General features: G+C 37.2%; 1 protein-coding gene across 1 annotated transcript; it reads left to right on the top strand.

Moving 5' to 3' along the window:
* The first annotated feature begins 3,032 nt into the window (after window positions 1–3,032).
* Window positions 3,033–5,385, top strand: LOC110683662 (GPI-anchored protein LLG1-like). The gene is made up of 3 exons (XM_021860059.1): window positions 3,033–3,454; window positions 3,565–3,621; window positions 4,654–5,385. The coding sequence occupies exons 1-3, from the start codon at window positions 3,379–3,381 to the stop codon at window positions 5,022–5,024; spliced, it is 504 nt and encodes a 167-aa protein (XP_021715751.1). The 5' UTR covers window positions 3,033–3,378; the 3' UTR covers window positions 5,025–5,385.
* Window positions 5,386–27,839: the final 22,454 nt, after the last annotated feature.

Genomic DNA, 27,839 nt, shown 5'->3' with positions numbered 1-27,839 from the left:
TTAAATCCTAATGGAGTTAGGATTGATAATTATGTTTCAAAGAGTTTGAAATTGAATAAAACTACTCATTTTTAGAATCCTTGTTTTGTACGAAGTGGAATATATTCAGATTTTATTTTCGTGCCTCATAATTTTTATCCAAATTTTATACGGTTGGATATATCTTGAAATTATCTTTCCAATGATATATTATAATATTAAATCCGAGCTATAACGAAAAAGATATGAAACTCTATCCAAAACTAACACCCTTTCACTATGTCGGCCATATCTTTTTATCTACAAAATATTTTTATCTGATATTAATTAGTTTAAAAGAAGACTTCAAGATCTTTCCAACGACATATTATATGCCTTATTTGGACTTTCGGATCAAAAGATATGATAAAAACAAAAAATGCGTGAAATTGATTATTAGCGCCTGACGACAAGCATTAGCGCCTGGCTGGCGCTAAGGCTTGGCGCCTGGCGCTAATGATAATCGTGTTTTATTCTTGTTGAAACTCTGATTCGTTTTTTTATCCATCCGACTGTTTTTCTCTATAAGTAGCCTCTTAAAAATCTGTTTTCAATCATCAATTTTCAACAATCATCAATTCTTATTCTTTCTAATTCTTTCTTCTCACCAACTCTCATCAAGAATTTCTTGATTCTCTCTCTCTTTCTAGCCTAGACTTTTACAAACACAATTCATTATACATTAGCATTAGACACACCGAAATAGTGGAAGGGTGTCAGTTTTGGATAGAGTTTCATATCTTTTTCATATCTTTTTTGTTAGCTTGGATTTAATATTATAATATATCATTGGAAAGATAATTTCAAGATCTATCAAACCATATAAAATTTGGATAAAGATTATGAGGCACGAAAATAAAATCTGAATATATTCCACTTCGTACAAACACAAGGATTCTAAAAAGGAGTAGTTTTATTCAATTTCAAACTCTTTGAAACATAATTATCAATTCTAACTCCATTAGGATTTTGAAAGAACCTTCTAGAGTATTATAGAAGACTATAATCAATCCAAATAGCTTTAGGAATGATAATTAATAATAGGCCCTCCTCTAGATCATTGGGCCGCATATAAAACCAAATCGGACCCAGTTTAGTATTTTGGCCATAACTTCCTCATTATTCATCGGAATTGGGCTTATAATATATCGTTGGAAAGCTCTTTTCAAACCCCATCTAACTACACCATTATTGGACCCTTGATATGGACCAAAGCAAACTGGATTGACTGTTTTCTTAAAACAGGTTTTCAAAAACAGAGAGAAGAGAATAGAGTTAAAACTATCCGTAACACTAGATTTTTCACACTTTCACTTCATTCGATTATGATTCGACGCGAAAGGTACTCATCACCGGATTTGGTTTTGGGGAGACACAAATGGGTGTACACCTATTTTTTGGGCAGGTTCAATCTCTTTTAGGTTGTATTTGTACCTTCGTCCTCGAATATTCAGTCATGATTCCAGACCACTATAGAGTTAGCGATTTCATGGATCGTGAAGGGGTGTAATCTTCACCCTATGAACGGTTGACTAAAACTTGTTGGCGACTCTTTTACTCTAACTTCTTTCCCTTTGGACGCCACCATTCTTTAGTGTATGATCACAGTGGGGCTCAAGTGTGAGATGCTTGAAATTATTCCCTAAAATAATCCTTTCGTGATTGAGTGTATATAAAATCAATTAACTTTGTTTTAGGTATTACGTTGCATATATTATTTGGCGATGAAATTGTGAAAAAGGTAGAGATAAAAGAGGCCTCACTAGGGAAAGGAGGGCAATTTCCCTCAAAAGGAATGTTGTCTTTGTACCCTTGCTCCTTAACTCATTTCTGGTATTTGTAGACCAATTTGGGCATGAGTAAACTTATGATTTGTGCTAAATATCTCTTGAACTATACAAGGGAGAAAGGTATGAACGAAGTTTATGGATTTTCCTAATATTCATTGGAGACTATTTATTGGTTTTTAATAAAAAAAAAAGGGTAATGATAGACTCATTTCTAATTCAAGGTTCCCTAGACAGTTAGGAATTCAAATCTTAATACACCCTTAAAAGTGTAAATCCTAGACTTTTAAAGGGCCATGGGCATAAGGGAAATGAGATCCCCAACGATGGGCTACCCTCCTCACACTATACATGTGCTTACTTTGACTATACTTTTTATCGATATATGTCTAAAAACATATGTTGATATATTAAATATTTCATAAGTAGTCTTTATGATAATACTAACCTTTTATACTTCTTTATATTATATAATTACAAATATAAGTGGTTAAAGTTGAACATTGATATTTGTGGCAGTGAAAATGTTGCGATTATTATGAAAAGGATGAATTATATTTTTCTTAGGGTTTTCGTTATTTCGCTGTCGAAATATTGGTGTTGGGGTTGAGGTTTATTGTGGAGTTGACGGTGCTGGGTTTGTTGTTTAATGTGTTACTAGGTCATATCTGGCACTGTTGTTGAGATATGAAGGAGGAGGAAGAATGAAGGACAAAAAAAAAACAATAATACATTTATGCTAGGTAAACCATAACACTAGAGAATTACTATAATACTTCCTCCGTCAATTTATTATATGTCTATTTCTTATTTTGCATGAAAATTAACAAAGTTAAAGATTCCTTAAAAGTAATAATTAGGAGTATAAATATTGTGGGGTTAAAGAGAGATAGAGAGAAAGAAAAAGTGATTGGAAATTAGGAGAGAAAAAAAATATTAAGAATTGATGTTAAAGTAAAAAAAAAAAAAAAAAAAAAAAAAAAAAAATGACAAATCATCAAAAAGAGAATAATATTGTAGAAAGTACAATCTATAAAAAAAAACCACTTAATTTTGATGATTAAAAAAAAAATTCATGCATTATACATTTATACCTGTAATAAAAGGACGCAGGGATGACTATTATTCGTATAGGCACGCTTGTAAAACAGTAAAAGCAAACAAACATTTTTACTTTAATACCTGTATTAATAATTTAATATAATGAATATTTTGGCGGCCATTAAACGTGGAAGGATGAAAATAAAGTAACAAGAAAGAATTTGAGAGAGACTGCAAAAATTGCAAGGTTGAAATAGATGACAGGCGATACACTTCATTACATTAAAATATTAATACGCGCTTTTTCTCACTCCTGTCTTCCAAATTTAGGAGGAGCTACCAAAACCCATAACTTTTTCCCCAAAAAAAATTTATTAATTAAAAAAAAGAGAGAGGAAGGAAAGCAGCCATTGATAAGGTGAAGGAAGTTCCAGAATCAATTATTGCCGATCAATTAAACTTCTGATTGATTGATTGGTCTGTAATTTGAATAACCCAGCTCATATTTCTGGTCTTTTTTTTTCTTTGAAAAATGTTGATAAATCGATATTTGGGTTCCATCGTTTTCTTGCTTCTCTTTAGTTTGGCATCTTCCAGCTTCATTTCTGGTACGATTTTCTTCTGCGATGGAATTTTCTTATTACTGTATTGAAATTATTATCTTAAAGCTGGGTTTTGATTATTTTTTTTGTTTCTGATTTTTATTATTTTTATGCAGATGCCATTTTTGAATCTCATAGATCTACCGGCCGCTCTTTGCTTCAGACCCAGAAAAGTACTTATTATTATCTTTTAAAATCTCAAATGTTTTGATTTGTTGTAGATATGATTTATTTTCATTAATTACTAGATAATTTCAACTTTCAAGGATAAGGACAAAACTAGTGTATTATTTCAGGCTATTGATTTGTTGATTTGTTTCTGGAACGAGCAGATCAGCTAGATATTACGTTTTCGGTTATTGATTTTGATTTGGCTGCCAAGTTAAGCATGTTTTTTTTTTTTTTTTTTTTTTTGAAGGAGATAAATTAAGCATGTTAATATCAATTTTAGTACCAAAGATTGAAATTGTGGTTAATTTTTATTTCATTGGGGTAATATTGTGTTCGGTTTGAGTGATTTAAATAAAGGTTTCACATTGTTTCTATTTACTGCTGGTGTGGGCCGTGTCGTCGTTACAATTTCTTTGAATTATGCTGAAGATCAGTCTGTTTAATATGTTTTCTGTAAGGGTTTGAAGTTTACTTTAGTTTTGCCAGTTATTTTTGTAGCAGTAGTCTTTAGCATTTGGTTTCTAATGAATATCGATCATAAGCGAGAAAGTGTTTCAATTAGTGTATGGAAGGAATGGGAAATAGGCAAATAACAATGACTTGCTAGAAATACTGTGTTATGAAAATACTTGTATTGTATAGGAGTTTACTAGTGTTTTGTTGGGGAAATAAGTATCTTTAGTGAATTGAGCTAGTATTTGAGATAATATTGTAGCATGTAGTTTTTGTGTTGCGAAGTTATATGTTATTGTGTGATAAGCGAGTTGTATTAAAGATTTGTTGCATTAAACCATGCTTGAGCTTTGGGAAATTAATATCTGGTGATCATCTATGCTGCTGATCATCGATTGATTCTTTCTATAGATTGTTTGGATAGAGAGGATATATTATATAACCCCAATCTCCTGCTAGCATTTTAGCATCGTACAGCTTCATTAGTTCCTTGTGTTTGTGAGTAGGTTGTACTAGGGTTCCGTGAGCGGGCTTCAATGAATTTTGCTCTGTTTAGTTAATCTATTTCATGTGATGTGCAGATTGCCCAATAAATTTTGAAGGTCAAAACTACACCATCATCACTGACAAATGCAAAGGACCAAAGTATCCAGCTGATATTTGTTGCAAGGCCTTCAAGGAGTTTGCTTGCCCTTTCGCAGACAACCTTAATGACCTGACTAATAACTGTGCAAGTACTATGTTTAGCTACATAAATCTCTTTGGTAAATACCCACCGGGCATTTTTGCGAATGAATGCAAAGAGGGTAAAAACGGCCTCGAATGTGATGAAAACTCAACAAAGGCAGTGTCAAAAGACTCAAAAACAAACAGTGCTCACACAACCAATATTTTGTCGCCTGTGTTGGTGATATTGGCTACCTCCTTTATATATTTGTTTTGTTTATTCTGAAGGCCGATGTGCTGACACCATTGCCTGTCTTATAGTTTGTTCATTCTTTCTAATACCATCTCAGTAATATCTCAGTCTAAGGTTGCTGATCGAAAATATTGCTTTCACGTAGAATTTTTGTCATGTGTACTATCTACTGTATGTTTACCATATTCTTATTGACTCTTTATGTAATTTAAATCTGTATAACAAAATGAGCTGTTTGAGGGCTGTCATTTCTGTTGATGTATTTATTTTTGTAATTGTCCCAGTATAACCAGCTCATTCAATGAGATGTATAAGTTAAATTATTCTTGCCACTAGCCACTGAGAATTCAAACTTCAAATTAATTTATTATCAATGTATTTTATTTTGTTTTTATTTTTTGTTTTCCCGTAATTCCCAATGTATCAAGAATGGTAGGGAATTTCATACAATTTATGAATTTAAGGGTTGATTATGACTACAAACTTTGTTGCATGTATCTGTCTTAACATTGATTTGATTCCGCTCTTCCTAGTCAAATCCCAGCCCCTTAGCAGCAGTGCGGAAGGCCGCCAGTGACCTGTGCAGTTGGGTGTATTTTTCCTTTTGGATTCGATGCCGTGCTCGCGGCTAGTGGTGATCCGCTCATCGTGGTCAACAGCCCAACTGTTGTTGATCAGATGCTCACAACCTGGCCGCCGATCCTTGTGATTGTTTACCTTGTGGCTTCTATGGTTTAACCAAGAGTCGGTATGTAAGGGTTTTGTTCTTCTTGTGTTTTTTTTCAGCCCTCATCATTTGCAGCGATTAAATGGATTCCATAAATTAGTTAATGTCCTCATGCTCACTCACTTGATTGATAATTATGATGAAAACATTTATAATCAATCAATAAATATAAAAATATATATTAAAAGATATACCAACAATAACACATGTCATCTGTTTTTTAAGGGGTTTTTTCTAAGTTATGCCTCCCAATTTATTGAATTTCTAAGTTGTACCCTCCCTCCGTATTTTTTTTAAGTGTTACAGTTTGACTGCCACATAATTTTAGGCAATTTAATTGACTTAAATAATATAAGAGGTAGGTGGGGTAGTTAAAGTATTAAAAAATTGTAAAAGAAAGATAGTGGAGTTAATAGTTTATTGAAAATTAATGAATGTGAGAGGATAAATATAATAATAAAGTAGTAGTGGGTTTAGGTGGGGACCATGAGAGGAGAGAGAGATGTACTCCCTCCGTTTTTAAATATTTGCTCCATTTCTCAATGCGCGGAGTTTTAGGAGAAATTGGAGAAAATAATAAAATAGGGAGGTAGAGGGGTTGGTGGAAAATAAAAAATTGTAGAAAGCAAAATTAGTGGAGAGAATTGGAGGAGAGAGAATATATGTTGGGTCCACTATGTGAGAGAAATTAATTAAATATTGTAAAATCTTTCCAAATAAGGAAATGGAGCAAGTATTTAAAAACGTCCGCAAAAGAAAAGTGGAGCAAGTATTTAAAAATGGAGGGAGTAATATTTTAATGTAGCTTTTTGCCAAAAAAGGAAATGTAACACTTATTAAAACACGACCGGATTTGGTAAGTGTAACACTTAAAAAAACACGGAGGGAGTACTTTTTTCAAAGTTATAAGTTGTAGCCTCCACCTCATGATATTTTATCAACAATACCCTTTGACAACCATTTTTGTTAACGAAAGTTAAGTTATTTTATCAGCAATGGTGTCGTGGCGTTACTAATTTGACACGTGTCTCGTTCTAATTGGTTTAACGCTGTAAATTTTTTTAAAAAAATGTTATTGTTAACGTCAAATGTTATTGTTAATAAAAAAAAAGTTATTGTTAACGTCAAATGTTATTGTTAATAAAAATTAGTTAGGTTAAGGGCACAACTTAGACGTTTGAAAAAGCATAAGCACAACTTAGAAATCGAGGAAGTTTGGGGGCATAACTTAGAAAAACCCTTTTTTTATTATTATTTTTTTTCAAAAAAAAAAATATTATAGAAAATATAATGATTACCGTTTTTAAAAATACAATAAAGAGTATTACTTAAAAATAAAATACTTGACAAAATCAACAATTATTTGTTTGTTGTTGTGAAAATAAGGGAAAATATCAGAATTGAGAAAGAATTAATCTATGTATTCTCCTTGTATTTTATATGATGAAGGTATACATATGTGTTTAATACACAATTGATATGGTTTTCTTGGAGAATAATAAACCCTAAAATTTAGTTGTTCTAGAATTATACAAGAAGAACATCCACAAATATATATATAGATAAGAATAAACCCTATATCTAAAATATTCAGGAATGATATAAGAAATATAATGGTCATCCACACAATATTTCATAACACTCCCTCTTGGATGTCCATTATCGAAGATTGTGGCTCGTTAAAACCTTATTAGGAAAAACCCTTTGGGATAAAAGTTTAATAAAGGAAAAAGAGTACAACATTCTTCGTAATACACTCAAGATGTTGCCTCATTAAAAACCTTATAAGGAAAACTCAATGTGGGACAAAACCATGGTCAAGGAAAGAAGAGTGCAGCGCGTATTTTCTCTCCCTGATGAATACATAACTATAACTTGAGATCTTCTAGTCATGCATCAATGAATCCAATATAGTTGAATATCTTCTCATAAGTGGTAAAATAGCATTCATTGATCTTCGATCCTCCCAAACTGAAATTGCATCTTCAAGTCTTCACATAAACATGTGAAGTGTATTCATTTCACCATACAAGTGTTTTTCTCTAATATCTTATTTCAAATCTCTGTTTAACAGTTGATTTAAAAGTTGAACTTATGTGGTTACAACTTCTTCTGGAAGTCGTGAATAATAGAAATTGATGATTATTATTTGATAAAACATTCATTAATAATAATTTGATGACAAAACTTGATATTATTAATGTCGTTCTTCAATCTCATTTGAATTATAATATAACACATGTAATTATATACATTGATCATGGTTCTTCTAGATCTTGAGGTGGCCAGTAGGCAGAGTCGTATCTGCCCCAGGGCAGCCGGGGCTGCCGCCCAGGGCCCCAAAATCCAAAGCCCGTATATTGTAAAAATATAAATAATAAAAATACAAATTAAAATTAATACTCCCTTTTTTTTTGGTGCAAGAGAGGGGCAAGCCCCAAAGAACAACAAAGAAACGAAAACAAAACACAAAAGAAAACAAACAACTAAAACAAAAATAAAAGAACTAGCTTAGCACACAGCTACTCTAATTCTCCGACACCATCCTTGCCCAAGCAACGCCACTAAGGTCCACCAATAAAACAGCACGAAGATCCTTCGGGATCGCCTCAAAAATGGTAACTTTCTCACTCGCATTCACCCCAAAATTAACTAACCAATCCGCATCACGGTTAGCCTCTCTATAGCAATGATTGATGGTCACCTCCCAATCTCTATGTGAAATGAGAGCTTTGCATCAGCGAATGATGTGAGTGTATGAAAATTAATACTCCCTAAATGCAGCGTTGTAGCGTTTCAATGTTATGTTAATCAATTCATCCCCTTTTTAATCCCTTCACAATAATAATCCTCCTAAAAAATAGTTCCTTCATTTTGGAAAGTTGAATTTGTCAAATCAATTCCCTAAGTTAACTAAATTAATTCGTACTATAATCTTATGAAATCAATTATTTCTGATTTTCATTGGTATAAGGTATAACCATTATTTTTCTGATTTTTTTATCTTCCTTTCCAAATTTAATTCTCAAAGATGATTTCCTCATAACCTAGAAATTATACTCTTTCAATTGTTCTTCACATATCAATTTCCCCAGTCACTTTTTTTTTTATTTCTTTCTATTATTTTTTTTTTCACCATTATTTTTATGGATTTCAGATTCAATTCGGCAGCCATTATCCTAAAGAGTCAAGAAAGGTTGAATGATTAGCTACTTTATGTATTAAGAGAACTATGTTAGACCATAGTGATGTAGAAACTATTAGTAATGACTTTGCATATAGAAATGCTAGAAGAAAATGTTTTAAAAAGGTGTTTTTACACTAATAAAATTTCATAGCATCAATAATTTTGCATACCCAATTTTTTTCCTTAATAATTTCAATTGTTAGTCAATTAGGGCCCCATTTTTTTATTCGCCCCTAGGCCACCAAAATCTCAGAATTGGGCCTGCTAGTGGGCCAGGTTGGACCCAGCCCACCGTGAGCTGCACGGCACAACCCGTCTACAAAGGTGGTTGTGTCGTCGTGGGTCAAAAAATTGTAGCCCAACCCATTTCGATCCATGTGATTCGGCCCAACTTGTTCAACCCACTTTGACCCACATGATTCGACCTACCCAACCCACGAAACCACCTAATTTGACCCATCATGCACAACCAACCTAACCCACCAACCCGCATAACCCACAAGCCCACCCAACCCACCAACCCGCATAACCCACCAGCCCACCCAACCCAACTTGCCCAACCCACCTAATCCAACGACTACTTTGTATAATTGAATAAAAAATCCAACGGATACTCGAGCCATCTACCAGGCAGAGGTACACCTTTCATTTATAATAAAGATAGAATGATTGATGAAATGAGTACTTTAGTTATTGCAAAATAAATACCCTTTTTGTTACGGTGAAAATGCAGATGTTGAGTATTTTAATAAAGTTGCATTACAACCTTCATTTACTCGTATCCCCCGAAATACCCTAAGACGTAATACACAAACTTCTTATTATAAGTATAGGAGTGGTTTGTTGAATTATTTCGTACTTATGATGGTTGTGTTAGGCTTACAAGTGATACATGGACTTCTAGTATGGGAGAACCTTTTCTTTACATTACTACTCCTTGGGTGGATGATGATTAGTTTATTTAAAATTGTATACTATGTTTTGAAGCTATGGAAGAAAGACATACCGGTTTTAACATAAAAGTTCTTATTTTGGATTGTTTAAAAGAATTCCACTTGAATAATAAAGTTTTTCCTTTGTCTCTTTATAATGCACATGCAAACACAAAGTGTATTGGCTATTTGAAAAATGACTCCGACTTGCATTTGTTGTTGGGTGGTAGTCTCTTGCATGTTAGATGTTGTGCTCATATTTTGAATTTGTCTGTCCAAGAGGGTCTCGATGAGTTGCAACCATTGCTAAACCCAATTAGAACAATTGTAAAATGGATTAGGATAACTCAAACAGTTAGTAAAAGACAATGGTCTATTGATACTCCTACCCGTTGGAATTTTACTTTCAATTTGTTGAATGATGCTATAAAGTATCGTGATATTTGACCCAACTTTACAATGAGACTCGTGTTGATCCTACTGAATTAATAACCGAAAGTCAATGGACTAATGTATGCTTCTTTTGTTTATGATGTTTTTAGTGTAGGTAGAAGAGTGTTAGATGAAAAAAGATCTCGCTTAACTCCGAAAAACATTCAAATTAGTGTTTATAAGAAAGATTGGGATCAAGCTGAAAGAAGAACTCAAGGTTTAAAGCAAGACGAAGACGATGAAGATGATCCTATGATGATATTGGAGTCGCCAATGAATGATGCAGCTTCCGGGGATGATGATGCACAAATATGGGTAGCTAGAAAAGTCTTAATCAGGTACGCTAATTAAGAACTACGTGGGCTTTGATTCTTTCGGGATACGTAGGCAACTTATTTTTCGAAAATTAGAATTTAATTGCAAAATTAAAATTTAATTTTCTAAACATAGGTCCAAGACCCCCCTCCCCCAAATTCCAAAATAAGTACAATATAAGAACTATGTTGGCTTTGATTCCTTATTTTATGATATAAGGATACGTAGGCATCTTAATTAAGAGCAAGCCATCAAATTGTTAATTTTGTAAAAATTAAAATACCGTCTAACCCACGAACACACCCGACCCTAACACACTAACCTAACTCAACCGAAACCCACCTAACCCACCCTTCGACCCACCCTAACCCACTAACCTACCTCGACCCACCCTTTGACCCACCCTAACCCACAAACCCAACTGGACCCACCCACGACCCATCTAACCCACGAACCCAGCTCGATCCACCCACGACCCGTCTAACCCATGTACCTAACCCTGGTGTGTCCAACTTCTCCAACCCAACCCACGACCCCGCCCACCCTGCCTTACGTGTGTCATGTCGTGTGTCACGAAACCCCAACCCGCGATCCACCTAACCCTTACCCAGCTCGCACGACTCGCACGGTGGACACCTCTATCTGGACCATAAGAAAACATCCTCAAGCATAAGTATTAATATTCCTTAGACATATGTCATAATTGACATGATAGTTCTCTTGCAAATACAAATAGTTTATCTCACTAACTTTTATATGCTCAATCTTCAGGTTGAGATGTCAATGATGTAGTCACATAGATAAAAGTTTGATAATAATTAAAATAATCAAAATATAAAATTTGTAGGGCTATAAATACGTTGCATATAAGTTCTTCGGGAACTTTTCTTACATGATATTAAATCGATGTCATCAACAATTTAATCACAATTGTAAGCCCACTGAAATATAAATATCTCTTTGAAAGTTCACATCATTGTTGTAAATACGCCATACTATATTTTGGACGAACATTCACACATACCACAATAATTATATAGAAATTAGTGCATGCAATAAGAGATATAGAAATCATGATAAGATATTGAACAAAATATACAATGAGTAATGCATCTAATAACTTCCTACACATGCAATAAGTATCCATTAACCTGTGACTCACATATGCACATGAACATAAGACTCATAAAAATGTAAGACACTGTACAGTGTGGATTTAAAAATCCATATTTCATTGGACTTCTGGTCCATGATAAACTTTTGATCATTATATTATTATTATGTCGACATCAAAATGGACATATATTTCAGATCCCTTATTCACTAGTCCATTCTATCATGCATATACCTATTATTCATCGGTTCCATTGTGTACCGGTATCATAAAATTTCTTTAATGTACATTTCGCATGCTATTTTACTATGATATCTGAATACATTTCTTATTAGTACCATCATAACTTTCTTACATCACAGACCATCTATTGTAATAATTCAAATATCTATAACGCCTATCAAGGGTTTTTCTCACACTATGGTATTAATATACTATTATTATACTTTAAAAGTATCAACTGTACTATCTTGCCATGTATCACATATTTATATTGGAACCAATCATACAAACTACACTTCAGGTGTAGTTATTTAATGAAAAATTGGCAAGATCTATCTTAATGTATGCACATAATATCATTATCACTATAATCAAAATATATCTATTTATGCCTCTAGATTGGTCATAACGGTATACAAAAGAAATCTTAGATGTGCAACATATGTTGATACAAAAGTTTGCATATAACTTTACAAAGTATCATTAGAGGGATTAAATAATTATAATTTTATAATTTGGCCAATTTACTTCAATTATCTCCCCCTAAGTTGGTAAAATATCTCAAATATTGGGGCAATTCTTCCCCAAATAGAATATAATTTCATGTGCAAGAAATTTCATCTCGTAGGATAATAATATATATTCAACAAATTTCTATCTCTTCTAGATATCAATATTAATAGAGGGGTAATGAATTGTGCAGTTGTCTAATTTCTCATTCTATTTCTTATGTGCTGACATACAATAGCCCCAATCAAGATAATTGTTATACAAATATAAAATTTCTTGTAACTTCAGTAGGTGTCGATCTTCGGGATCACTAGAAATATTAATAGTATGATACTAGTTACTTAAAATTTCTACATTTAACTTGTACGTGGTGAGCTTCTGGTCACCTAGCCAATATTTTTCAACATATAAATTATTCTATTGAACCAGTTATTCTTAAAAACCAATTGCATTATCTCTTGAACTTTTCTTTTAACACAAACTTGACAAGGGGTGCGTAAAACTAGGTCATCATCTAATTCTCCCTTGGTCAAACTAAATTTATAAACACTTAACAAACCTTATACAAGTATGCGGTAAGTCAAGGGTCGAACCCAAAGGAATGAATATGAAATATGCTATAGTCTAATGTTAAGCTAAATCGAAGAATATCAATGGTTGAGTTTGGTAACTAGAATAAACAAAAATCAAGACATATCAAAGAATTTAATCAATATGATAAACACTAGGGATATAGGCTCCACATGCAAGCTCAACAATTATGCTAATTGATAGATCACTCAATTGATTCAAACATTGCAAGGGACAAACAATAGTTGCAATCAAAGTAATTCAAAGGTTATCTCGTATAAACCAAGCTAGGGTTCACTATTAATGGCTAACAAGGAGAATCACAATCAAATTCAATCAATTAAAGTAATTCTCAAATCAAGGGTTCATGTCATTGAAATTTGCAATGCAATCCAGATTAATCTTATAGGTTGATCACTCCTAGTCTAATTAATCACATGCACAACTATGTCAACCAATTTAATTGCAACAATTCAATCAATCAATGATCATCAACTAGCAAAAATCATCAATCAAGCATGCTTCCCCTTCTCCCTAGCAACTAATCTACTCACTAATCATGGTGAAGTTGAAAGACAAAACAAATTCAATCACAATCATATTAACAATCATATTCAATTCAAGCTAAATTAAAAGGAAAATCAATCAATCAACAAATTCTCAAAACTAAATCAAAATCCAAACCAAACATTCAAGCATTAAAGAAAATTGCAATTGAAGTAAATTCAAAGGAAAGAAATCTCACAAACTTTCATTGATATGAAGAAGAAATCCAAACTTGATTGAAGAAGCAATGTTGAAATACAAATCAAATCCAAGAATTACAATCTCTACTTTCTCTCTAGTTTCTCTCTCTAAAAACTAAGGTAATGAAATATTATATAAAAGTTAGCGTTCAAGAGGATTTACAAGATTATTTATAGACAAAGAAGAAAAACTGATCGGCCGCGCCCTCTCCAAGAAGATCCCGCGGGCGCGGAGAAATGGGTACGGAACCCATACCTAACTCCGCGGGCAATCTGGGTAAGACCCGTGCCCGCAGCGAAGATACCCACGCCCGCGGCTAAGGGCGCGGCAGATGCCCTATTCCAGGAGAAGACAGGGGGGCTGCGGTCTCTCTAACTGGAGCGGTCTCTCTAGATTCTCCGCGCTCACGGCTAGATCGCGGCTAGGGCGCGGAAAGTTCTTGGCCAAAATCACCAAGTTGATGCATTTTACCCGTGCCCGCAGCAAAGAGTAGATGCAGATTGCCCTCTCCGAGCCCTCCCCGAGCCCTCTCCAAGCCCTCTCCAAGGGGCTTGAAACACCTTTGATTAGCCCCTTTTGCACTTCTTGATTCCTTTGCGAAGCTAAGTCCTTAAGCACCTACAAAAGAAACCAAAGAGAGAAAATAGAAGAGAAAAAGAGCAATATAAAAGAGAAACACGAAGAAAACCACATGAAGGAAAGTAAAACACGAAGAAAGAAGAAATGGAGAAACTAAAGGAGAAATGACCAAAATGATAAAAGAAAAGCATGAAAAATAAGGTGAAAATATCCTAAAACACTACCCTATGAGTGCCATAAATGACACTCATTAAAGCTATTAAAAATCACACTCCAAATATAGCTCAATCTCAATGTTATGTCTTGTCATTCAATTTATTTCATACATTTAACATGAGAAAGTGTCTGGACATTAATTATTTCTTTCATACTTCCTCCGTTCTATTAATATTGTGAAAAAGAGGAAATTACGCATCCCTATGCACATTTTATATGCTAAATATCTATAATTATGTAAGGGTATAAATTATAAGAAGTTGATATTGTGAAAGTATTTTATGAGACGAATCCAACAAGATCCCACATGACTATATTTTGCTTAACGTATAAATCATATTATATGGTCAAACAAGAGTGATGAATAGTGCAAAAAGTCCATTGTTGCAATATTAACAGAACGGAGGAAGTATCAAATAAAACTTTAGGTTTTCATGATGGGAATTTATTGAACCTCAGATGGCCTATCCAATCACTTTTCCTTTAGTATTTAAATTATGGTCAATTTTATAATATTGGTGATCACCTTATTAGAGGTACTTTATGCATGTCCCTGATTTTGATGTGATATAAGTACACCAATGTATTTCTTTCTACAATTGGCAAGATAATTAACTAATACTCATACTCTACTGGAGCATTGATTGTAATCTTGATACATGCTAACCTTGTTGGACAACATTTTATACTTTTTTGGAGTACTTTATACAATCATATTACATTTTAATGTATTATGAATGATCTCTTCAGGAGATATCACTTTCTCAAATTTGTCATTGTCAATTAGTGCTTCTTTCCTCTTCCAAGGATTCTTATCGTTGTAATCCTTTGGATTACCACTTTTCAGGTGTGTTAGTTCAATAGCAACTAATCTTGTTTGTCTAGGACATCAACTTAATATGTACATTATATAGCTACTATATAGGTAATGACATTTATTCATATTCATCTTCAGGATGGTATTATTCTAAATATTTGATTATCATGTGGCCACCTCTATTAAATAACTTATGGAAAAATTGACATTTGCTACCAGCGAAAACACCCCGTGTCACATTTGCTACCTGTTAAAAAAAAAATTATTTTGCTCCCACACAAATCCCTAAAATATATATTTCAATACCAAATGATGAGCTAATAAGTCTCGCATGACATATATAGGAACACATTAGTTTTGTGAACGAAGAATAATCTAGTCAACATACCTTTAAAACTATTAGATTTTTTTCTAGATTATTCTAGAAGGTTTCTAACCCATTATAAATTTAAGGAACTTCAGGTTCTTATCCACCTTTGGAACCCCCGTTCGATTCTAGCAATTCAGAAGTTTCTTCATAACCTAAATTAGAGATGACGAATTCGCCTCCACAGCTACCTTGAAAGCTCAGCAATTATTCGCAGCCGTCGCTGATAGATTTTCTACACCTTACTCCTACTCCAGCCCTTAATGGAGTGTAATTCGTGATCAAGCCCTAATTTATCACGATGATAGAAAGGAAGCAATTCAGTGGAGCTAAGGGTGAAGATCCTAATCTTCACATTGCAGATTTTTGTCAATATTGCAATACCATAAGGCAAATTGGGGTTACCCAGGACCAAATCAGGGAGATTCTCTTTCCCTATTCTTTAAATGGAAAAGTTAAATTGTGGTTTAATGGTTTTAATAGAATTGCACTTGGTATTACTGACTAGGAGACACTTGCTTTGAATTTTTATAACAAATATTACCCTGCAGAGAGAACAACTTTGCAATTCAGAACTTTGCCCAAGAGCCAGACGAAACATTATATAAGGCTTGGGAAAGATTCAAGGATCTGCAGAGAGAGTATCCTCACCATAATTTAGCATAGTGGCACTAAATTCAAGCCTTTTACAATGGGCTTGGGAATTCATATAGATCAATTCTAGATTCTGCAGCCAGTGGGAGGTTTATGAATCTTAATGTGGAAAATGTAGGTAAAGTTATCGAAGATATAGCAATTCATAATTCCCAATTCCCAATACGGGAATCCTAGAGGGTTTGCTAATAAAGGAAAACATAGTGTTCATTCTGTATCCTTTTTTGCAGGCTCAATTATCATCTATTTACCAAAAACTAGATAATCTTACTATTGTTCCTAATTCTGTAGCTAATGTTTCTGCTGTGAATAATACTAATGACGCTTTTTGTAAAAAATTTAGATTTATAGGACATTAGGAGCAAGATTGTAGGAGTTCTATGGAGCAAGTTAATGCCTTTCAAACCTATAGGCAAAATAACCCATACTCCAACACTTATAATCCTGGCCTCTAAAACCATCCATATCTTTCATACCGGAGCACTAATGTACAAAATCCTCCACCTCCACAACAACCACAACAACAACCACCACCACAACAGAAATATCACTATCCCAAGTTTGGCCAGAAAACCCAATCACAAACTCCCCCACCTACAGACCTTGCCTTGACAGAAATTAGAGGGATGCTAGCAAGTGTGAAAAAGCACATGGAGAGTAGAGATGCTCAAATTGATTCAATTATTGAGCATAATAAAATTGTTGATAATCAGATTGCGCAACTTTCCTCTACTCTAAGAAATCACCAGTAGGGAGTATTACCATCGTAGCCAGTACAACTCACATAATCATGCTATTACAATTACTCTGAGGAGTGGTTCACATTATGACGGGCCTTTTATGATCAAAGAGGATGAACCTGTTGCTAATCCTGATTCCCTTGTACCAAATGCTATTATTACTAACCCTGCAGGGCTCCAGGAAAAAACTAACTCTTCTAATGTTTCTTTGTAGGATAAACCTCAGGAGAAAGGTGAAGATGTGCAAGGCCCTATTATCCAACTACAATTCCCTAATAGACATCTAAAGAATAAGTTGGATAAGCAATTTTGTAAGTTCCTAAAGGTCGTAAAAAATCTACAGGTAACAGTTCCTTTCACATATTTAATCACTCAGGTTCCTGTATATGTTAAATTCATGTAAGACATTCTAACTAGGAAAAGAGCCTTTAATTAATTTGAGACTATAGATTTCACTGAAGAATGTAGTGCTTTTATTGATAAAGGATCCCAGTAGATTTTCTATACCTTGTCATATAGAAAATGTTTTTATTGATAAAGCTTTATGTAATTTAGGTACCAGTGTCAGTGTAATGCCATCGTCTGTGTTTTCAAAGCTTAATAAAAGTGATTTAAAGGTTATTAATATTTCTCTACAAATGGCAGATTGTTATGTTAAATACCCCTTAGGTATTTTAGAAGATGTTCCCTTTAAAGTTGGTAAATTTTTTATCCCTGTTGATTTTGTTGTTTTAGACATGGCTGAGGACATGCAAATTCCTAATATTCAAGGAAGACCCTTCCTTCATACTGCAGGTGCAATTATAGATGTGAAAAATGGCAAATTAACTCTCTCCGTTAGGGATGATAACATTACATTTAATCTAGGGAGAGTTATGAAAGGACCTACGCCAGAAGAGTAAGTGTTATAGTATTGATGTCATTGATTTTATTTGCAATGACAACATACTGTAGACACCCATTTGCGTCTTCCTAAAACCAAACCCGGTGATGAGTAACTTTCCCGTCGAATCATAATCGAATAAAGTGAAAGTGTGGAAAGTCTAGTGTTGCGGATAATTTTTAATTCATTTCTTTCTCTATGTTTTTGAAAACCTATTTTAAGAAAATATAAAATCCAGTTTAGTTTGGTCCATGACAAGGGTCCAATAATGGTATAGTTGGATGGGGATTGAAAAGAGCTTTCCAACGATATATTATAAGCCCAATTCCGATGAATAATGAGGAAATTATGCCCAAATTACTAAACTGGGCTCGATTTGATCCTTATTTGCGGCCCAATGATTTAGAGGAGGGCCTAATATTGATTTATCATTCCTAATGCAATTAGAATTGATTTTAGTCTTCTAAATTATTCTCGAAGGTTCTTTTCATTCCTAATTCAATTAGCATTGCTAAATTGACTTTGGTTGACTTTTTGGAGTTTTAATCAGAATAAAAGAGTGTTTTTAAGGAAAATACGATTTTGCCCTTCTGTACGGCTAAATTTTATCAAAACTAAGAAAACGCGTGAAAATAATTACTAGCGCCTGAAGGCAGGGATTAGCGCCTAGCACTAATGCTTGGCGCCTGGCGCTAGCCTTAGCGCCTGGCGCTAATGTCCAGCGTTTGGCACTAACCTGTTTTATTCTCGTCGAAACTCTGATTTGTTTTTCTATCCGTCCGGCTAATTTTCTCTATAAATAGCCTCCTAAAACCTCCGTTTTGAATCAACAATTTCCATCAAATCTCTACTTTTCAAATTCTCTCTAAGCTAAAGCTTATTCTCTCTCTCTCCTAGCTTTTCTCTTCAAAATTCTGCATTCACAAGATCTAGAAACACTTAGCCAAGTTTGAAGTTGCCTTCGCCCTAGACGTGAAAGGTTTTAATTTCTGAGGGTTTGGTCCAAAATCTCTCTTTCAATTATTTAATTTAATTGTTTGATTTATATTTTCCTTGAAGTTACTAACGTGTGTATTTTGTTATTAGAAAGAGATACGAGGCATCCAAGTAAGTGTTTTAATTGTTTTCATTGTTATTATGATATAGAAATCATGTTAAGAATGTTATTTTGAATTCCTAGTATCATGTTAGGATGCTTTTCTTAGTATGATATTTAAGGTGATTTGCTTATATCAATTATGATTTCTGTAATGCTTCCTCTTTTCTTTCTTAATATCATGTTAGTATCATGTTAGGGTTAAAGCTTTGATTTTCATTGTTTAGTGACATGCTAGGGTTTGTTATTAATCTTGTTAATATCATGCCTAGGATCTTGTTATTAATATTATTCTTTAACATGATTATTTTATTATGATTATGATTATTGATTTTATTATTATTATGTTGTTTTATATTTATTTTTATTGCTTGATCACACCTTTTATGCATGTTTAAAGGGAATTGGTACTTGTAATCACGCTTAATAAGATAATTAATAAACTTGTTTAGGGATAATTCGATTATAATTCAAGTGATCGCCAATAATAGTTTTATTTGTGCATTAATATTCAACCAACATAGATAAACAGGTTTAGGGTAAACCTATTGATTGCATGTTAGTCAGAAAGCGCACATGAGTACGATCAGAATAAAGTAGAGGGCTATTATTAGGGAAGGTTCAATCTCTTTTAGGTTAGATTTGTACCTTCATCCCCGAACTACCAGTCATGGTTCCAGACCTATTGGAGTTAACAATCTCCTGGATCGTTAAGAGGTGTAACCTTCACCTCGTGAACGGTTTACAAGTTCCTAAAACTTGTTGGCGACTCTTTTTCTCTATCTTCTTTTCTTTTGGACGCCACCGTACTTTAGTGTATGATCACAGTGGGGTTCAAGTTTGGGGTAATAGTTGAAATATTCCCTACAGTTTTTGGCGACTCTACTGGGGAGGATTTCTATTTTAATTCTTGAAATTTATTTCGGCAATGATTTAGAATGAGTGGATGAGACTCAAAAAGTTCTAAGTGTTTAGGGTAATTTTACCCCGCCACGTGGTCCAATCAGAGGATGACACGTGTCAGCCCCCAGGATGGCCCAAGGGGGACCTATCCCTGCTAGACACGTGTCACTCCAGAAACCTGGGAGGAATGGCGGCCTTCAGGCCTAAATCTCGAGAAATCCGCAATGCGGCGCAGCCCACCAATGATTAGGGTTCAGTGACCTAATCAGGGGCACAAATCCCGAGGATCCTATAAATAGGGAGATTCCACTCTTTTGGAGAGATTTTTTCATCATTTATTACAAACTGTCCCTGTGATAGAGACATCTGAGCTTGGAATCCGAGTAGATACCCACCTAATTTTTCGCACCTTTTTCTCTCCCTTCAAGTTACTAACTTGTTCGTCGGTGGCGGAGCACCCCCTAACCAGTGTATCCGTTTGTTTTGCAGGTATAGCTCACGCCGGATCAATCTTCGTGTTATAACTCTCCTGAGGGACAAAAACACCCAAAACATTTGGCGTCGTCTGTGGGGAGAGTACCTCGAAGATGGTTCAAGAGTCTGTACCACCTCCTAACCTTCTGGGCGATGACCCAGAAGTCATTACAGACCAGGAGGATGAAGATCCTCAGGTCGAAACCTATACAGCCGACGATGGCTCTCTGATAACCAAGCGCATCCGACCCTGAGAGACTCTGGAGCGGGGTGCCTCCCAGGCGGGTACAAATCGACCCCTTGGACAGCCGGAAGGGAAACCCATACGACAGCTGGATCAGTACCAGTCACCCGAGACAAACTCATGAGATTCATGACGAGTTTCAAGGGTGAAATTAAAGAGCTGATCACTAAGAGCCGGGCTGGCCCAAGTAGAGGCCAGTCGGCCAAGAAGACTCCTCTGGAAAAGGGGAAGTCAGTCAGAGATCGGCAACCCACTCCTCATCAAAAGGAGAAGGCAGCCGGGACCATTGATTGGTCCAAAATTCTTCTTCCTAAGAGGAATACCAACAATACCCGCCGGACTCAACATTCGGTGGGAAGTATTAAATTAACTCTTGATGCCTGGGAAATCATCAACCGGAAGAGAAATCAACAGTTGTCTGAGTCGGCTTCCACGTCGAAACGTTCCTGACAGCTTCAACAACACCTCTGCAAGGAATGCACTTTCCCTGCATGAGAGCCATACAAGCGGTAATACCGTCCATTCTGGCCCTCAGATGATAGGATCTGTACCGTATGTACCATCTCAGGTCTGTGGTCAGTATCCTCCTCACTTTATGCAGCCGGCCCTCTTCGGAGGTCAGGCGACATATCACAATGTCCAGCCACTAGACTGACAGCTCCGTCTGCTTCGCTTGGGTGAACAACCTTCTGCGTTTACCCGAGAGATAACCGAGACGGCATAGCAGGCCAAGGTTAAGAATGTATTGGTAGGTACCTATGATGGTACCACCAACTCGGAAGATCACCTCATGGTTTACACCAACCTCATGTACTTACAGGGGTTCCCGGCTACATTGAAGGGCATTGCCCAACAATGGTTTGGCAACTTGCCAGCCGGGTCCATTAATAGTTTCAGGAAGCTTACCATCCTGTTTGCTTCCAACTTCTCAATGAACATCCCTGCTAAGAAAACAAGCCTGGACTTGAGCACCATTAAGCAGGGGAGAGAGAAGGGCTGCGCTCCTATGTCAGGCGGTTCAATCTGATTAGAATTCAGATTCAAGGACTGTCTGATGAGGTAGCTTTTACAGACTTTTTCAAGGGTCTGAGTGATGGGTCGACTTTTAAGTTCGACCTAGTCAGAAAAGGGGCTTTCACTTTACAGGAGGCCCTGAGGGAGGCGGAAAGCTATATTCAAGCAACCGACCTCTGCTTGCCTATAATCAGTCAGACTCCAAGAAGTCTGATAAACAAAAAGACAGCCGGCAAAAAATAAAGAAGAGAGCAAGAAAAGAAAAGAAATCTGGGCGGTTAGTGACTCTGACCAACCGTCCCAGAAGAAAAAGAAAGAATTTAAATCGTACGTCCCTAAGTACGAGTTTAACAAGGACTGCAACTCCATCCTCATGGAAATTAAGGACCGGCTGTCCCTAGAGAAGCCGAATCCAATGAAAAGTTCCATTCAATCAAGGAACAAAAACAAATTCTGCTAATATCATGAGGAAGTTGGCCATGACACCAACGACTGCTTCAGCCTTCAACGGGCTGGTCTACTTAGCCGGAAGAATTGACTTACCTATCCGGCTGGGAGAGAAAGGCCAGGGATGACATATTGTCGTCAGATTCTTGGTCGTTGAGGAGTTGACCGCCTACAACATTATCCTTGGTCGGCCAACTCTTAACGAAGCAAAGGCGGTAATCATCCCGTCTCTCATGCTCATCAAGTATGAGAGGGATGACGGCTCTGTTGGTTCCTTGAATGGGGATTAGAAGACGGCCCGGGAATGCTATCTCTTAGCCGTCAAAGATATTGTGGCCCCAGGCGGCCAGGAACCAATAGACCTTGACAATGTCAAGGATGCCGAGCAAGTAACTGCCCTACCAGCAGTCGGGAAGAAAAGAAAGGCACCTCTGCTGGTGGAGGTGAAGAAAGAGAAAAAATAGCAATCACTGACCGGTGAACGGTCAGACGAGCTCCGTCCCCAACCGGCTGGTGAAAATATTGATCTCGCTCTGAATGACAGCCGTCCAGAGCGTACTGTAACAATGTATAACATACGTTAACAAAATTGCAAATGAATAAAGCTTACCCGAGTCTGGTGACGAGGAATCGACCGCTCCACGAAGCGCTCGTCCTCAGGAGCCGGAGGAATCATCTCCTCGATCGGCTCGTATGTCCCTTGGTATTGGATGGACATACGAGGTGGCACAAACTCAGTGGGTCCAGCCTGACGAAAGTAAAATCAAAGTCAGTAAAATATCACTTGGGAGCTACTTAACAAAAAATAAAAGGTGAAAATCATACCGCCACCTCCTCAGCCAGAACAGGGGCTGAAGCTAACAACGGCAGTAGCTCCTCCTCATAGCACCGCCTAGGGATCGTATAAGATCGCCAAGGGGTGACAGCCCTCTCTGACATGCTCACCAACCTCGCGCCATTGAACATATGATGCGGCGGAGGAGCAAGAACGACGAAAGTTTCTGAGGAATGCTGAATATGGCAATCCTCTCTCCAAGATATGCCCGCTCCATACGTCCCCAAGAAGTAGTGACGCTCAGCGGTGTTCTGCGCAGCTAATCTAGGGACAACCAAGCTGATCCACGGCCGGTACTGCACATCAGGCTCCTACGAAGAATGCCTATAAGATAAGAATCTACTAAAGGTAATACAAAAGTGTTCAACTATTTAAAGAACCATACCGAGATGATTTGATCTCGGACATAAGCAGTAGAATCCCAGCGCGGCGGCCTCCCCAACAGGCGCTCACCGAAAACCCGCGTGACGACGGTCTCGCCGGCGCAACTGAAAGAAAGTACTCGTAGAACCAAATCTACAAAAAGCAAAAAGTATCAGCAAGTGCTAACCAAAGCTTAGAGCTAAACTTTATGGGAGATAAAGTATACCTCTACGACTCTCCAAAAGCCGGACAGAGTGACGTTCCCTGTAAAGGATCGGTGTCGACACGAGTTTCGCAACGCTCGGACAAAGTCAGCATAGGCCAAGCTGGCCCAGTCATAAGTCCCGATCAATTGAAGATCACAGACCGTATGTAGGTAGTAAAGTAGCACTCTACTACCCTTTTCAGGGGAAAACGTCCCAGACAGCAAGATAAGCACAAAGATGCACACTCGCTGCTCTCGGTTGGTCGCATCATCCTCGAAAGCTTCCGCTAGAGAAGATCGGCGAATGCCCTTAGCGCTAAACTGAGTTGCCTCTGAAAGAATACTGTCCTTCGAACAAGTGTATTATTCTTATAGCGGGTTCAGAATTATTAGAAAGCTAATATATTCAGTAAGGTCAAGTGATTGGAATGCCTGGGTGGAGGCCGCTTCCGATCAGTAATATTAATATAATTAATATTACAGCTTAATCTTGACTGAACCCTTCGGATCACACCCAAGCAAAATATACGAACCAACTCGACGAATTAATTCGGAAGAAATTAATTCGTCGCCTGAGTGTTAAACATTTAGGCGTCGGAAATTCGAGCTTGGAGCATCGAAACTGAGCGTCGGAGAATCTCAAATGTCGAGCCAAAATTTAGGATTTGGCGAGACGGGAAAATGCATCAAGTAACAAGTAAAATCCTAGCCACGCGAAAGGCTAGGAATGCATGCCCAATAGAAGCATGCCACGTGGCAGCACACATGGCAAAACGCCATGTGGCAGCACACGTGGTAGCCACGTTGGCAGCCGCCACATTGGCAGCGTGCCACGTGGCAGCGCCATGGTGGCGGCGCGCCACGGTGGCGACACATGTAGCAATGGCCGTGGACCCGGGTTGATGGGTCATGGACACGGGCCAAAATAAAATGGGCCAACCGAACCTAACTTGGGGCTCAAGGTTGGGTGACACACGGTTAGTTCACATTGCATGTGAAATGCCTTGGTGACCAAGTGAGAAAGTGGTCCACACTTAACCATGTGACACTTGTTACTTGTTCCTTTGTTTATTTAACTAAGGGTTGAATTCACCAATCTTTCCATGTGGGATCTTTTTGAGAAAAGTCCCACATTGAAAGATGAGTGAAATTCACAAGGCATACTTCCTTATAAATAGTCATGGCATGGCTTGAGAATTCTTTGCTTGAGTGGGAGTTAAAAAGAGCATTCCATAATTTTTGGGAAAACTCTTAAACTCATATAACACTCGGGTTTTGGTCGGACCTTGCTAACCCCAAGGTAGCGGACCTTAAAGTTGTGTTCGCCTTTTTGTGGGTGGATACTGTCGGAGGCACGTCGCTTGACGTGCTCGTAGCTTTCAAGTAAGAGCCCCGGTTTTTGGGCGAAACTCGCTTCGAGGGTAAGATTCGTTATCTTTTCTTTGTGATTATTTATTTATGCTTTATGATTTTAATTATTGCGAGTGGTTCCTCGGGTCAGGGTTGTTTCCGCGGTGAGTCGGACTCACCAAACCCCAACAGCCTTTACCTTAGCATGAGCCCGAACAACAATTAGACCCAATAGCTCCTCAACCTCAGGAGAGAAGACACTGATCTCGCTGTCGAACGGCAGCGTAGTAGAATAAACTTCAGTCCCGTAATGAGACTGAAGTCAATCGGGTGACCATCATCTCACCCCAAGGGAAGTGGAAAGTGTAGGTGGTGTCCTAGAAGAACTCCACCAGGGTGCGAGCCACGTGGTGACCCCCGTTAGAGGCAATCATGGCATCTGAGGTCTCGAACAGTGCGGTCAACCCACAAGACTCCCAGAGAAGTCTCACTTTTCCATCGACGCTGATGTGCATCTTCTACAAGTCTCCCAAGGTATTGCAGCCTAAGCCGTGGTAGTGCGTCCTACCAACCATGATCCCACGTCACACCCTCTTAGAAATGTGGTGGACAGGGGAGAAGTACATAGTCAGCTCATCCCACTCAGGGAGGGGACCGAGAGAAGTGGACGGGTCGGCGTCCTCCTCTACGGGCTCATGCTCCCGTCGCGTGTCTCAGGACCGTGAATCCAAACATTGCTGTATATCCATATTACATTGTGAAAAATCAACATAAATTAAGGTTCTACAGTATCTACGGTTCGCCTAGCCGCATGATACTATGTTCGCAAAAAACAGAGTACGTAGTACTAAAATAGAACACAATTTCAAAGTGAGCATATACGGCAATTTTCAAGCATCCAAAAATTTTCTTGCAATAATATGGTAATTATTGTGACAAATTGGACAAGAATTGCTAGCAAAAACATCAAGAACAAGCTACATTGTATTCCCGACTTTAAGAGGTCCAACAATGGTGATTTGTTCGTTTCTTCTCCAAATTGAGTCAAACAAGTATCAAATTACTTCCAAGGCAATATATAAACATAATCAAGAAATTTCATGGCATAAAGTTTGATAAACAAAGCTAATTAAGCATTATAAGTTTCATATTTTCAAGAAATTTGTGGACAAACATGTGCAAAATTTATCAAAACCGGAGTGAGTTTGGAGAAAACTTACATAGATCGGGAAAGTAGATGAAAAAAGCTTCGATTTGCAACAAAGTTGAGCGAATTCGGTTGAGAAACGAGCAAGAACGAGTGAATTCAAGCTCAGCAGCGATTCTTGAACAAAAGCAAGCAGTAGCAGCGGAAATGACGAAGAAAGGGATATATACGGAAATCCCAAATCTAGCGCCAAGTGACAGGCAATGGCGCCAGGAGATAAGGTTTAGCGCTTAGCGCTAGAGCCAAATTTGTGGCGCCAACAGAGTCTCAGTGGCGAAGGAATGCTCAGCCACTCAGAGCGGTTACTTTGACATCATACGACAATTTTGGGTTCCTTGGTACGCCAGTTAGCCCCTTTAAGCAATTTGACATGGTTTAGTAATCGGCTTGATTGCAATTGCATAAAGTGATTGACCTGATGAATGATCGTAACATTTAGCTTAAAGCGGCTAAGCGTTGGCTCATCGCAAAGCACCGACATAATGGTTCATATAGAAAAAGCACCGACATAATGGTTCAAACAGCGAAGGCACCGACATACTGGTTCACAATTTAGAAGGCACCGATGTACAGGTTCAAAAGCAGCAAAAGCGCCGACGTACTGGCATAGCGGAAGCAAAGTTTAAGCGAGCTTTAAAGATCGACAAGCGTGGGTCTTCGGTAATTTTCCTCGGAATATTATCGCAACAAATGAGGATAGCTTCAGGCGAGGGTATCTTCAACATTGTTCCCTAGGTTGCGGAGAGTTGTCACAAACAACTAGAGGTGATGTCAAGCGAAGTTATCTTCGGTCGTGTTCCCTAGCTTGCGAAAGATGGTCACAAAGCGCTAGAAGGTAATTTCAAGCGAAGCAATCTTTGATGGGGTTCTCTAGCTTGCAGAAGTCTATCACGGTAGAATTGGAGGCAGCTACAAGCGTAGCAGTCTTCAGGCGACATTCTCTAGCTTGTAGAAGATCGTCAAAACAAACAGCAGGATGGCGTTCCCTGGCTTGCGGAAGGTTATTAAAAATTCAACAATAGCAATGCAAAAGCAACAAATCGGTTACTCTTTTAGAGACGTGTGCTCGACGGTGCAAGATACGCGTTTCTTAACTCTCTTATCTGTTTAACAAACGCTGGTTTTGCACGTATCAGTGTTACAAGAGTGATTTAGGATCGCACAACGTTCTGAATCATTCTCCGTCCCTGTCGATACTTTGACTTTTGTTTTCGAAAATTGCGTTTTTCCAAACTCAGTCAAAGTGGGGGCTTCTGTAGACACCCATTTGTGTCTCCCCAAAACCAAACCCGGTGATGAGTACCTTTCGCGTCGAATCATAATCGAATAAAGTGAAAATGTGGAAAGTCTAGCGTTGCGGATAATTTTTAATTCTTTTCTTTCTCTTTGTTTTTGAAAAACTAGTTTAAGAAAACAGCCAATACAGTTTTTTTTAATCCATGGAAAGGGTCTAATAATGGTATAGTTGGATGGGGCTTGAACAGAGCTTTCCAACGATATATTATAAGCCCAATTCCGATGAATAATGAGGAGGTTATGGCCAAATTACTAAATTGGGCCCGGTTTGATCCTAATATGCGGTCCAATGATCTAGAGGAGGGCCTTATATTGATTTTATCATTCCTAATGCAATTATAATTGATTTTAGTCTTCTAGATTCTTCTAGAAGGTTCTTTTCATTCCCAATTCAATTAGCAT

This window comes from Chenopodium quinoa, unplaced genomic scaffold (genome assembly GCF_001683475.1).
Source record: "Chenopodium quinoa cultivar QQ74 unplaced genomic scaffold, ASM168347v1, whole genome shotgun sequence".
Lineage (NCBI taxonomy): Eukaryota > Viridiplantae > Streptophyta > Magnoliopsida > Caryophyllales > Amaranthaceae > Chenopodium > Chenopodium quinoa.
Note: the sequence above shows the minus strand (reverse complement) of the source record. Positions and strands in the feature narration are given on the sequence as shown.

Excerpts from the sequence above, each read along its gene's own strand:
- LOC110683662 (XM_021860059.1), top strand. The coding sequence starts at position 3,379 with ATGTTGATAAATCGATATTTGGGTTCCATCGTTTTCTTGCTTCTCTTT. Across the intron at positions 3,455-3,564 it reads ATCTTCCAGCTTCATTTCTG|ATGCCATTTTTGAATCTCAT; the intron begins GTACGATTTTCT and ends ATTTTTATGCAG. Across the intron at positions 3,622-4,653 it reads TTTGCTTCAGACCCAGAAAA|ATTGCCCAATAAATTTTGAA; the intron begins GTACTTATTATT and ends TGTGATGTGCAG.